The sequence below is a fragment of the Antedon mediterranea genome, chromosome 4 (genome assembly GCF_964355755.1).
Source record: "Antedon mediterranea chromosome 4, ecAntMedi1.1, whole genome shotgun sequence".
Classification (NCBI taxonomy): Eukaryota; Metazoa; Echinodermata; class Crinoidea; order Comatulida; family Antedonidae; genus Antedon; species Antedon mediterranea.
The window spans coordinates 9,649,007-9,663,412 of record NC_092673.1 but is presented as its reverse complement, the minus strand read 5'-3'; the positions used below and the strand labels follow the sequence as shown (position 1 = coordinate 9,663,412).

At 35.2% G+C, this 14,406-nt stretch overlaps 1 protein-coding gene across 2 annotated transcripts in view; it reads left to right on the top strand.

Annotated features, from left to right (window-relative positions):
- The window catches only part of LOC140046571 (U3 small nucleolar ribonucleoprotein protein IMP3-like), a 105,940-nt gene that overhangs the window by 52,869 nt on the left and 38,665 nt on the right, over window positions 1–14,406 (top strand). For both annotated transcript variants that reach the window (XM_072091270.1, XM_072091269.1), the window contains exon 3: window positions 14,222–14,376. In XM_072091270.1, coding sequence (XP_071947371.1) covers window positions 14,222–14,376 — 155 coding nt within the window. The remainder of the gene's footprint in view (window positions 1–14,221; window positions 14,377–14,406) is intronic.

Here is a 14,406-nt window from a genome sequence, read left to right as displayed (position 1 = left end):
TTATCGTTCGTGCTAAGCTCCGCCCACTTTGTTAAAGCGCATGCATAAATTATTCATGAGCACCGTCCTATGGTTTCCCTTCATGTTTCGTAAACTCCCTATTATCATCAACAGTACCAAAAGTGGAGCTGTGGTTTGGTGGTTATGATGCTTGGCTGCCAGCGATTTTTTTTTTCGTACATAAGTTGGGGACCCCTCATGAAACGTCACAAAATAAACATGAATAATTCATCAGTTAAATTGTCTTACTCCGTGTGCACCCAAGCGTATAGCAACAAGAAGGTGATTACACAACTGCGATACGATTCTAGGCCTATCTCCGCTGTGGTTGCGGCGTGCGATTTCATAAAAGAATAGCGGCGTTTTGTGTGGATTGTCAAAATAATCAGCCTTTAGTTTTTGGAGTTTTTTAATAGAATTTATTACTAAAGAATTAAGTGTTAAAATTATAGTTTCTATTAATACTATTAGGCCTAATTATTAGTCCTCTAAAACCCATGTCTATTCTAGTGTGACGTGTGTGTGTTAGGTATGACACAGTCCGAGTAATAAGTCAGCAAAATTAAACAAATTACATTACACAAAAATACATTTTTTATTCTCGTGGGTCTAATCTTTCCATCTCATGTGTTCATATACGCGCATTTTTAAAGTTTAGTTAAGTTTATTAGGCCCTATAACGCTAAATTCTGCCTAAGAAATATCGGGAAGAAAGCAGACGAATTTTAAATTTAAGTAATTACCTCACTGGGGTAGCACTAACATTTCATTTTGTTTAGCCATTTGGCGAAAGTCAAAATATTTTTTTTAGTCAAATCAGTTTATCTATAGCCAAAATGGCTAAAGTCAAATTTTATTATTTAGCCAAATGAATCGGTTTTTAGCCAAAATTTAAAATTGTTGAAATATAATGGTAAAAACATTTTAATCAATTTATCTATGTCAACAGGTCTATACACTGTTCCCTGAACATTTTTGTAAGGCATTGAGATAAAGAACCATGCCTAAATCACTGTATGATTAAAAAAATAATATTCTTTTTGTATTTTTTTTACATGATCAAAACAATTGTTCAAATTGTTTTTAATCATACAGCATTCATACAGTTATCAATTTAATAAGAAACATTTTAAATTTTTTTAAAATCCCCTGAACGCTATGTTACTTTTGTTTTTTACGCTTGGCTGGTCATGTTTGTGTGTGACGGCTTCCATCGCGTACCAGGCGAAAATCGTGTCCTAGACTTCACGGTCACAAATTGGGTATGCTCAAGAGGTGCGAAAGTGCAGAACCACCGGCCTAGGCCTACAAAATTATGTACAACAACGGTATATCGTAGGCTATGCTAAAAATATTGAGGAAAATTCCTAGCAAACGAACACTCGTTCCATCCCTCAAGGCTGCGCCGAAGCGTTTCTGGCAGGGCGAAAAATTTATCCCGAATATTATTTATTTACACAACAATTGCACAGAAGCCGGCGGCCGGCCCCGCTCAGATGCACATGTGTGTTTAGCTAAATCCCTGTTAGACTCTACCATTTCCCGCACGTTGTTTTGTTTACACTGACGCACGAGGGAAGTTTATTACGGGTAAAATAGGAAACTACATTAAATTGAAAGACTCTAAAATGCATAACGAATACATTTTTGATTTCGATAAGATTAAATTCATCGAAGATACTATAATGTTTCTTTTTAATCTGAAAAGTACACCCTATCGAAAAATAGACAATCTCGGTAATTAGCCGACCGTCGGCTACGTAGTCGTTCAACGTCTGTCTCTCTGTGCAGTCTACCTCTGCTATCTCCATCTTTTTGAAATAACAAAGAGTCATCGCCAAAATGGCTAAAGTAGCCGTTTTATTTTTTGCCAATCTGGAAACGTTTTCGCCCATGGCGACTTGGCGATCGGCCAGTGCGAGCCCAGCCTCAATAGTATAATGTTAACATGTTTAATTTTATTTCCTTTTCGATTATTCTAACCATAAGGTGCACTTTAAATTGAAATACAAAATCAAATTTGGGCCAAGAAACAGCGTATACATACAACAGCAACCCTGACCAAAGCGCGTTTCGGCCACCTACATAGAATGGGTTACGGCCGCTGCATAGCAAATTTAAAGATGTATTGTCCCTTTGACTAATTCCAAAAAAATTTTTAAAAAAAGATTTAGAAAAAAAGTGGGTCATTTTGAAGTATCATAATAGTTATTAACTTTCACAAAAAATTAGTCAAAACAATTATCATTTAACTGAAATACAGACATTTTTTCTTGTTGGCCTCTAATTTGCACTACGGCCTTGCAAAGTCAAATAAAACAATGTGGTTTACTGTATCAAACAGAAATATAAGTTAGCTTCAATTTAATACTAAATTAGCCAGATTTTGAAAAAAATATATTTATTTGAGGATTATTTCAAGGAGTATTATGGCCGCCGCGTGATCATGTTTTGAAAATGGGAAGGTGTTTTCCAAAGTTATTTTTAGCGCGCGGATTTCGGCTCGCCAGCTTTTAATACCTCATTTTTAACTCACGTTTTCTATTAAAATATTTAATAAACATAGATTAAAAACATATAAATAAACGTCTCAACTAGATCTTTCCAGACATATGATTTTTATTCACATGAAATAGTATATTAATTACTTCAAAGACACGTCACTTTTAGAAATTTCACGAACGTGTTTCGAATCACCGTAATGAAAATCCGCTTCATCAGGATACCTATTGTAATAAAATATAATGTAACACATATTTTCCAAACCAATAAACATCTGATAAAGCCCAATATATTGTCATACTTGTTGGAAAACTGAACATTTTATAGGCAAGCCAGTTTTGTCAGGTTTTTCAAGAGTTGTTCACACAATAATTTCTTATGGGAATGTGAGTTACAACATCCTATTAAATTATTCTCATCATTTTAATTAGTTTCCACAATCATTGTAGAATCATAGACGGAAGTAGATTGCATTATCCACAAAATATTTCAGTGTTCACAGAGTTTGATTGCACTCTTGCGAACAATTCTGTTGTCATATCATAGCCCCTTGAGGAACCTTTGGATTATAACCACTTGTAGTATTAAGTTGTCATAGCTCCTAAAGGAACAAGAACACATTGTTGGCATTTTAAAGTACTGTAAATTACAAACAATTGAATAACAAAATAATGATATGTCTACAATTTGTGAGTTTAAAAAGCAAACTGATTAAATCCTACCTGTTTTTAATTAATGGTAATTTTGAAGTTATCACTAATCTGTATTAAAATGAAAAACTAAAGATACTAAGGTATATTGTGCCAGATGTTTGCAAGACTTTAACTGTACTTTATAGTAAAGATACTTCTTCTTCTTCGTATTAGGAGCCAACTTCATATGTGAAGACTCTGCTCCTCCAACTCTGTTTTGCTAGCTCTACTGTATTTGGTTGTGTATTATTGTTCTATTTAGTTATTCTTTTACAGAGAGAAACTGACTGCCTTATTTATTTATTTATAATTATTATTATTAATTATCATTATTATTATTATTATTTTTTTTAATTTTTAAATTTTTTTTTTTTTTTTTTTTCTTTTCTTTTTTTCCCCTTACTTCTCCTTTCACTTTTCTTTCTCTCTTTTCTTCCCTTTCCCTTATCTCTTTTTTTTAAGTTATATATACATGTTTAGTATGAATATATATAATTATTGGATCTATCCTATCTATTATATAATTGTATTGTATTCAGACACCTTGTAAAGAGTAAAAAAAAGAGTAAACTGTACCCAACATTAACACTATGGAAGTCTACCGTCCGTGCCAACCGCTATCACTTTCCTGGGCCGCTACCTAGGAGGCAGAATAAAGTAGCTGGATACCCATTTACCCCGCCTCAGCCATCCAGTTGCCCAGCGAGCTGTCACCAAGACAGAGACCCCCAGAGAGTAAGTTGTGACAAGGGGTACCCTATTTAATTAAGTTTGGACAATATGGGTTTTGAATTCCAGAATAGAAGTACAATTTACAACCTTATCTGGTAGATGATTCCAGTCGATGGCAGTGCGTGGAAAGAATGAATACCTAAAATAATCAACTGTTGAGTGAGGAATATGGTATGATTGACTGTTCTCTCTCCGACTGGGTCTACAGGTGTTTTTCATGACCAGTTTCATATCGGCTGCTACATTGCAGTAGTGTATCTTATGGAACATTAATAGTCGAGCTATCCTCCTCCTCTCTTCCAAGGTTTCCCAACCAAGGACCTTCATCATTTCGGTTACACTTGACGTGCGCTTATAGTTGTTGCAGGCAAATCTAGCCGCTCTTCTCTGTACCATTTCAAGTTTACCAATTAAATTGGAATTATATGGGTCCCAGACGGTGTTAGAATACTCTAATAGAGGGCGTACACAACATTTATATGCAAGGCCTTTTATCCGTTTGTTCCTGACACACAAGTTTCTTCGCAAAAAGTTGAGTGCATTATCTGCCTTGGAAGTTATGGCATCCACATGGGAGTTCCACTTCATATCTTGGGAGATGTTGACGCCAAGGTATTTAGCAACATCAACACTCTTTATTTCGCTTCCACATAGGGTGTATTTCTGCTTTACTTTCTTCTTCTTCTTTCTTGTTATTGTGAGAAGCTCACTCTTTTCTGGGTGGAACTGCATTTGCCATGTCCTACCCCATTCTTCAAGTTTGTGGAGATCAGACTGCAGGAGACCGCTATCAGTATTACTTGTAATGGTGGTATATATCATGGTGTCATCAGCAAATAACCGGATAGTAGAGTTGAGACCATAGCTTATGTCATTGATATAAAAAAGGAACAAGCAAGGACCAATAACTGACCCCTGGGGGACACCAGATAATACGGGCACACTGCTTGATATGATACCATTAATGACAACTTGTTGTTGCCGGTCATAGAGGAAACTCTTTATCCACTTATGCACTTTTCCCTTGATCCCATACCATTCCAATTTTGACAGCAGTCGCAGGTGTCCAACCTTGTCATGTCAAGTATACAAACATCAGTTTGCAGACCGTCCATCATATTTGCTGTGATATCATGTACAAATTCTATCAACTGTGTCTCACAGCTCCGCCTTGCTCGAAATCCATGCTGCTTAGAATGTAGAATAGTGTTTAATTCTGCATGGTTCATCAGACTACTAGTGATGATGTGCTCCATGACTTTAGATGCGATACTTGTCAGGCTAATAGGTCGGTAATTTCTTTTGTCACTAGGCTGGCCTTTCTTGAAGATGGGGACAATATTTGCATTCTTCCAGTCACTAGGCACAATCCCAGTATTTAAAGATTTCTTGAACAAGCCACAGAATATCGGGGATATATCTGTTGCAAGTTCTCGGAGCACTCTTGGGCTTATGTTGTCAGGTCCCGAGGCTTTTGCTGGATGCAGCTCTTTCAGCAATTTGCAGACTCCTTCTTCTGTGATGTTAACTTCTGGCATGAGCGTGTGTTCGGTAGGGGAAATGTGTGGGTCAAAGGACTTTCATGTATAAATGTTGACTGAAACTGTTGATTTAGCAGCTCGGCTTTCGCTTTATCATCGGTTACTAGTCTGCCATCATCTTTAATGTCACTGACGCCAGTGAAGTCATTTTTCCTATGTTTTATATATTTCCAGAACTTTTTCATGGGTTGGTAGGTGTTTTCATCTTCTTTAGGGGTTATCATATTCTCTATGTATTCCCAATATTGCTTTCTCATTTCTCTTTGACATTGGCTCTTCTAAATATATTTAGAATTATTCTTGTGACTCGAACCCACGACCTCCAGATCACTAGACTGGCTTACCACCATAGGCCACGGTCAGAGAGTAAGGCAAACATCTGACCAATTATCTCGGCTCCCAAGTTTACAAATATCTTTAAAAGTCCTTGTCCAAATGTTTATCTTTCCTATTTGAGTAGTCTGGTATATATTATTATTGTTTATTAAATCTTTGTTTTCTTTGCACAGTCCTTTGCTGTCGATAGAGGTCCAAAACATGATATTTTTCGGAGTTCTTAACGCAGCGGGCCTATAAATTCTCCAACTAGGTAATTTAATTTTGTCTTCATATTCCATGGAACAGAACTCTTGGTATTCTTTCAACATACTCTTCCGTTTACTTGACCTTTGGAACCAGTAAAATAATTTGGTGGCATGGTCTTCAACATCAAAACCGCATACATCTGCAAATGAAGATCCGGCTTCTGAAGTAGCGTTGTGCAGAATATTGCAAGGACAACTGGTTACTATTATATCCTTGTTTTTCTGTGGAGGTCGTGATTTAATCGAATAGTGTAATCCATATTGGTGTTGGTATTGTTCATGCCCAGACCGATGCAAAAGTACCAGGTTGCGTCAGTACACCTATACTAGTAAACGTAGTTTCTGCCGTTGAAGCATGGCTGCCCTGAAGGAAATTGATATCTAAAAATTTGGTCATTACCAAATGTGTTCGTGTTCACGCTAATTACTTTTGTGCTCACATGTCTTTTTACGTCATCAAGTCAGCCATGGCCGCAGGAAATGTTGTATTACACATATCACAATGAATTTATAAAGGTGCCCTTTGACAGAAGGGAAAAGTTTGTGATAGTTTTTGTTGTTTTTTTTTCGGTGGTTTATCATCAAATGATGAATATGTTCCTTGGAACAGTTCAAGAGGTTGTTCAACCTCAGTATTAGTAGCTTTTATTGCACCGCATACTTCGGGTTCAGCAACCAATCCAGATAATCATATCTACCTCTTCATTATTACTATTGCTTGCAGTAGACCTAATCTCTTCTATCACATCATCAGTAGTTGAAATTTGAGCCGATCTTGATTCTGAAATATTTAGATTGAAAGGAAATCCATTTTGTTCAATCCAAAAGACAGTATTGTTTTGTTGTTGTGGACAGATTATGGTTTAGAATTTTGGATTGCAACCCTCCTTCAACTTTTGAAAAGGGGAAAAGAAAAAAAAACGGGGAAAAATGTAGAAAATTACAATGCAAGGTCGCGGGGCCCCAGACTAATGCTTGCTTCTCTCAACCATTAAAATTCTTGGATCTGGCCCAGTGGTAGTATCGTAAGATAAAAAAAAGTTATAACCACTTACCACTGGATACATCAAATATATTTCCAGAGTCTTACGAGTCAGATGGCAGAGCGGTTAAGACAGAGGCGCCGTTTACCATACCTAAAGAGCCAACAACATCGGCATGGGTTCGAGGCCTACTCGCTCCTAGTTCTGGTGGTGTAAGGTCTTCTCGGATAAGAACCCAGTTCATTATTCGAGAAGAGTAGGAGGTTTCTGCGGTGAACTAATTCATAAAATTGCCTCTGTATTAGGGGGATTACCACCATCAGATAGGACAGTGATTAATTTACTATTGTTAATCCTAAAAAAATCATTAAAAAAATAAATTAAATAAAATTGTTCTACACTTCCAACTTCATCATTATCACCTAAATAATAATTATTTATAATGTTTAATTGTATTAATATAAATAAAATAAAATAAACTTGAAACAAGGTACCAGATGTAAAAGTGTGCGGATGAACTTGCCTTACTCTAATTGAGAAACTGAGTAATTGCCTGAACTTGCTTTCATTAATAATTGTTTTGTATAGGCCCTGTTATTATTGAACCGGCTTTAACAAATCTAAGCGTATTATGAGTCGGTGTGTTCCTCAGCTCTCAACGCATAAATCATCGGGGATAGTCATGGTAATCTTGTTAGATTACGATGCGTACGACTCACTCAGGGTTGGCCCTGCCATTTTTTGTTTATCAATTTGATCATTTAACATAATATATGGTTATAAAATTACCTTTTTTCCAAATCTGAAAGAAAACAATTTTGTCATCATAGGTTTATTCCTGGATTTTTTCCTTTTTTTTGTGACATTTTTTTTCCAGTTTCCGACATTTTAAAATAAAACAATTGTATAGTCTCTCGTGGACATACATAAACTGGAAAACAATTACTGGAAATATTTAGCATTGCTGACCAGGCCACCAGGCCGTATCATTTTCAGATGTGTGGACCACAAAAAATAAACAAAACATCAGACTGGCATTGTAACAATCATTCAAAAGAGTCAGGCCCGTATCCAGGGGGGGGGGGGTGCGTTGGGTGCGTCTGCACCAATTTTTTAATATAAAATGAAAAAATACCGGTAATTAAATTACGGAATCTGAACTGACTACAAACTGGATGTGAAACATGCGCAGTCGATCGATCATGTGACGACAAGCAATAGCTTAGTGCTTTATGTACGCGGTACGCGGTAAAGTGTTTGCTGGAAATACAGACACTAGAGCTTTCGGCTGAGCCGACTGGCACGAGTAACACTTGGCTCACAAAAAAATTTGCCGCAAACTATGATCTATCAAACGCACACTAAACGCCTTCAGTACGCGATTTTCTGATTGGATAATTACCTACTACGCTATACAGCACACGCTGAAATATCATAATAAATCAGAACATGTCATGCGCAGTGGAATTTTTTAGTGAGCAGGAAGCTCACGTTCGACGCACACTTGAGGAAAATGGCACGCTTGCCAAAAAATATTAAATACGATAGATATTTTCCTCAGCGGCACACGTGGCAGATTCCTCACGAAATCCCCGGCGCACACTGTGAAATAAATAAATCATTGTCAATTACGAACACAATTTAATTAAGAATTTGTCATTTTGTTGTCTTCTATTAAAAAAAATCACGGTAAGGCCCATTTTCTTGTTGAAATTAATTTTCTGCAATCGGTCAGAGTGTCTGTTTGTTAAGGTGTTAAGTTCTGGTGTCCATCGTTCAACTAGCCCAAGCCACAACAAAGAGTCTTAAATCAGTCTTTAGAACGTCAAATAGCGCAAATTTTGCAAATGCTGCATACGGCCCTGAGAGTAGTTGTATTTTAAAATGATAGGAAGAACTTTTGGTAGCCAATGTGTCTCCTGAAAAGTATTTCGTAGCTGCTGACCCAAAACTTTATTAATTTGTTACCACACAAAGTGATATTGATAACTCTAGACAACAATAATTTTATTAGTTTTATTCATTTCCAATACATAAAATCAGTCCCGCAGAAAGTTGGACAGTTGGAATCTATGTCATTACAAAAGTTTAAAAAATTTCCTTTTTCTATTTGCAGTCATCAAAAGTCATAAGAATTTTTTCCGGTGACCAGTTTAATTTACCAAACAAAAAATCTAATTTTTAGTTAAAAGGGTGGCAGCGGCCGCTTACAGGAGGTACCAAATGCACTAATTAGATAGGAAGAAAAAACGTGCGTTTACCGGAGTATAACTTTTGTTTTTTGTAAGATACTGTGAAATTGCTTTTATTGATAATGAACATTTCTAGGTAGAAAGTAGTAGTATTTATTTATATCTATATTTTCAATATTCATATTAAAAACTTTTCAATATTTAACCAAAGATATCTGTGTCAATTTCATTTTGAACATCCAGCAGTGTTCCTCACTAGCATTTGGTCTGCTACTACTATAATTTGAGGCCCTGACATCATTAGTGAAAGTAACTTGTAATAGGAAACTACAAATAATCTGTTTTCATCATTAGCTTTATGCTAGAGGAAACAGGATTTGAAGATATGAATGCAGGATGTAAAGACAATTACACTGTAACTAAAAAAAAAGAAAGTATACATATATAGGCAAAGTGATGAATTAACTTTTAAACCCCCCCCCCCCCCTTTTGTTACTTAATTTGATTTAAATAAATAATTAAGGAATAATAGATAATTTATATAGTCCACTAAATATAATTTATGATCACACCATCTAAAAGGTTTTGTTTAAATCACCATAATCCTTAAGGGCATGTCATTGATAACTTGTTGATAGTTTCTTCAAGTGATTGTACTATGAACTTGAGGTTGAGGGCCCTATTGTAAGAACACCAAGACGCGTCTGATACATTGACCTGCCAAACAATGATTACGACCCGACCCGTGGGGTAGCCGACACCAAACCCTCACTGTGTGTCTTATGCCTGGGGAGATTTTGATTACATTTTGATCAACAGGACTTGCCGACTCAAGACTATAGTGGTTGAGTTTGATATGATATGAAAGCTAAAGTTGTTTTTGATTATTTTGATATTGAGATTTTCTCAAGTTGCAGCTCTTATGATTGTTTCTGGCAGGTGGGTCCATATTTCATCTGTTTATTATATGCAAATAACCTGGTGTCTGTTTGATTAAGATGCAGTGTATTCTGTAAAAAATGGATATGATAATTGAAATAAGGATAATTCAATCAATTACATTTGATGTAAAACAAACAAAATATAGTACACTAGTAGTTGTAGTACACTAATAATAAATAAAATGTATGAAAAGTTCAGTTAGTTAGTTAGTCAGTAAGTTAAATATTTTAAAGTGCAGTTGCTGGTTTTAAAAAGCCCTAAAGCTATTGTTATTGTTAATGTTACAGTGAACAAAGTGCAAGTGACTTTAAAAACTGTGTTGCCCAAAGGGAAAAATCTGTTTTTTGTTCAAACAATTTGTTTATTAGTTACCTCCGCCAAGGAGGTTATATTTTCACCCCTGTATGTGTGTGTGTGTTTGTGTGTGTGTGAGTCTGTGAACAGCCTGGAGGCCACAGTTTTTATTCGATTCTCACCAAATTTGGCAACAATGATCTATGCCCCAAAAGCTCGGACGAGTTCGAATTTGAGGGGAAAAGGTCATAGGTCAAGGTCACAACTAACAAAAAAAAAAGAAATAAAAAAATAATTAAAAAAAAAACCCTCAGTGGGACTTAAACCAGCGATCTCAACTGTGAGAGGCTGGATACATAACCATTACACCACACTGTCATCCACAACTTTGTAGTGTGCAGTTAGCATATTTACACTAAGAACTAATAAAAAAAATGTAAAAAAAAAATATTCAGGGGGCATTTTATGTAGGGGAATTTTACAGTAGGCGGAGGTTTGTACTCTCGGAGTACCCTCTAGTTTTTAATATAACACACCTGATTGAATTCTTGCAATTTGATTGGTTAATTACACATCATGTGTCATTTAGAATTAGCCCTATCTCATGGAAAAGTGATATCTAATGGTGATAATGAATGGCTGTAATGTACGTTCACCTTTTTTTTGTTTTCTGTCATCGTGAGGCCGTCTTCAGGTCTGTTAGCGAAAGGCAGTCGGAATTAAACTATGCGCCGTCACTTTAACAGAAGACTGACACGTACCCTGTACACAAAGAAGTCAGTGCAGGCTGTGAAGTATGCCGTAAAGTTAATATTAACACTTCAGAAGATTTTCGTGCAATTAATGCTGCATACAAGGGTATGCTGAAGTTGAATCCTGAGCTTGTAGGGGCCCTGAGCAGGGCCGGGAAGGGAAAAGGCTTTAAAATATGTCAAAAAAGGCTAAAAGCTCCAGAGATAAGATAATAAGATTTATAAAGCGTTCATATCCACAAAGTGCTCCTAAACCAGGGTCCTCAGACCTTTGCCAGTGCTCGCCGGAACACGAGGGGCCCCGCAGCAGTGCAAAATAATAATGTTATAAATATACAATAATAGTATTATATTTAGGAAAGGCCAGACATTAAAAATAAAAACAAAGTTCATATCCGATACTGTGCTTTCTACGTCTGCAGTTCTACGGCATCATATCTCCATTTATTAACAAATTATTAGTATTACAATAAACATTTAGACATTGTAGGCTTAATTATTAGTTGTGTATGTCAAAATACCACTCGATTCCCAGTGCTGTATCCACATACTATCTATTTCCAAAGTATCATGCATTAGACAACAACACCTGAAACCAAAGTAGCTGTGCCTTCTATGGCACTATGGTTTCGATCATCTACAACTGCTACATGTTTTTGCTGACCGGGAATCTCCTTATTCTCAAATCATGGAAAAAACGATGAATACAATCGTTTTTCCACATTTACTAAAATCCTTTTTTTTTTTTAAAACCAGGTACTTCCTATCCATATCGGCAATAAGATATATGTAGTTTGCCAAGTATAGTATTTACTTTGTTTGTATTTTTTGGTGTAGATAGGTATATACTTTCAGACCATGCCTATTGAAAATCAAGAAAATTGGTTTATTAATAACTTCAAATAACAACTAGAATTTAATTCGTCACTTTGACAAATTATAGGTGAACATTTTTATCATTTTATTGACATTAATTAATTAATTAATTACTGAAATTAATTTTTTTTAAACATGCAAGTATGTTAACATACGATCGGAAAATGATGATGTATTCCATCCTATTATAATATGCTTATAGTGTTGAGTTGTGCCTATTATATGCCATACAATATGTACAGTATACTGTATACAGTGTAGCATAGGTGAAATTACGGGACACACATCATGTTCTAATTTTTTGGTATGATGGAATTATCAAAATAAACTCGAAGATGACAATTTCAAAAGATAATGAATTGAGCAAATAAATATAAGAATTGGAAGAAAATGTGACAAATTTCAAATTTACGGCGAAAGTGAAATTACACGACCTACGTTATTCAAGTTTTTACGCGTGATGACATCATCAAAATAAAAATAGTGACAAGTCATGAGAAAGTCAATTAATTGAGCAATCTATACTAACATTTTAGCGAAAATCGGGCACAAATTAACCGAGATGCGCTCTGTTAAATGTGATAATCTATGACGAAAAAAGAAAAAAACCTAATTTTTAAATTCAAGTGGCCATTTGATGACGTCACAACATTTTGTACGTAAAATGTGTACATGAATTCATATCTACAACTCATTGGCTTCCACAATAAGTTAAAAAAATTAGGGTCATCGTGCATTCTGAAGAATTATTTTCATTTTAAAAATGCCTTATTTTTCACCATTTTCAGCACTTTATACAATTAATGTGCGCATTTTGTCAATTTTAACCTGCTCGTATAGCGTTATTTTAAGTAGGAACGGACTTAAATTTGGTGAATGTACTAAGGATGGTGAGAATGCGATTTGTAAAAAAAATCGTATTTGTTACGCTTTTCAAGTATTGCGCGCGCAAAATTTTTTTTTCCGCACTAAATTTTTGAAACACACAAATGGCCTAATTCATGCTCTAAATTGATCAAAACTTAATTTTTAGCTTTTAAAATTTTTAACACACGATTTCACGCGCATGACCCTACGTGCGCGTGCGTTTTTATTTGCTAATAATTTTACCCTTGACCTGAAGTTTCCGTGTAGTGAATTTCATTAATATTTGATAATGAATTATAGAGATATGATTGATAATGTGATTTCACAAAATGGCGTATAAATGAGACGTCACGGATGAGTGATCATGCTGAAAAGCTTATTAAAACTAAGTTAAAGTATTTGAAAGACATTGTGAAATTTTGGTAATCATTGACATTAAACTTTTTGAGATATTTGTTACACAAAATCTGTACAGAGAGAAATAAAGAAGATTAGGTGATCATTTTATTGTAAATGATCACCTAAAAATGATATTATTTCCAGACCGGCTAGTGTTAAAAGATAGGAGACAATTTTCAAAAGCCGGCGAACAGTCTTAAAGTAACAAGTGTACTGAAATTGCATTTTCTCGAGAACTAGTTGTCCAAAAAACATCATTTTTGTACAAGAGGCAAGCGTTATAAATTGTGATTTGTAATTTCAAAACATAATTTGATTTAATGTACAGGTTTTTTGATACGAGTAGTTTTAAAAAACCTATTTCTTTTCAAATTTACCCATTTGTTTTCTCGTTGCTGTTGTATTGTTATTCAAAGTAATCCATTGTTAGTGGATAATTAGTTTTTTAGAACCAGCGTGTGTCCTTATTTTATTCTGTACATAGGTATATGTACAGAATGCTTGTAGTGAAATTAGCCTAATTCACAAACAGCATTATTAAGAGACACACACAAATCTATATATTTTCCAGAAGAAATCTTATGTCACAACAGCTTATCTTCTGTATGGTATTATATTAAATAGCACGCATTCGGTCTTCTTTTAACATGCATATATTCTTTGATATGGATCAAAATATTAGTCGACTGGTTGAGCGTTTAAGCTTACTCCATGGGTTAAGGCAGGGGCGCCGCAAATCGGCACAGCTTCAAGACACTCCTCAATTCCTGGTTAATCTTGATTTTAGAAAGGCCATTGATGCAATGACGGAGTTTGTGTGTATTAAAAAAACAAATTATAAATCAATCTTTCTATTTATTTTCAGATTTCGAATAGGCATTATTCCAAGCAAACAGAGCTTGATTCTATGTGATAATGTTTCTGCATCATCATTTTGTAGAAGACGTTTACCAGTTGTTATGAAGAAACTTAAGATGGCACAGGAAGTCAGTATGGCTGTACAGTTTATTGAACAAGGTCGTATCCTTTAACACACAATAACCATTTTAT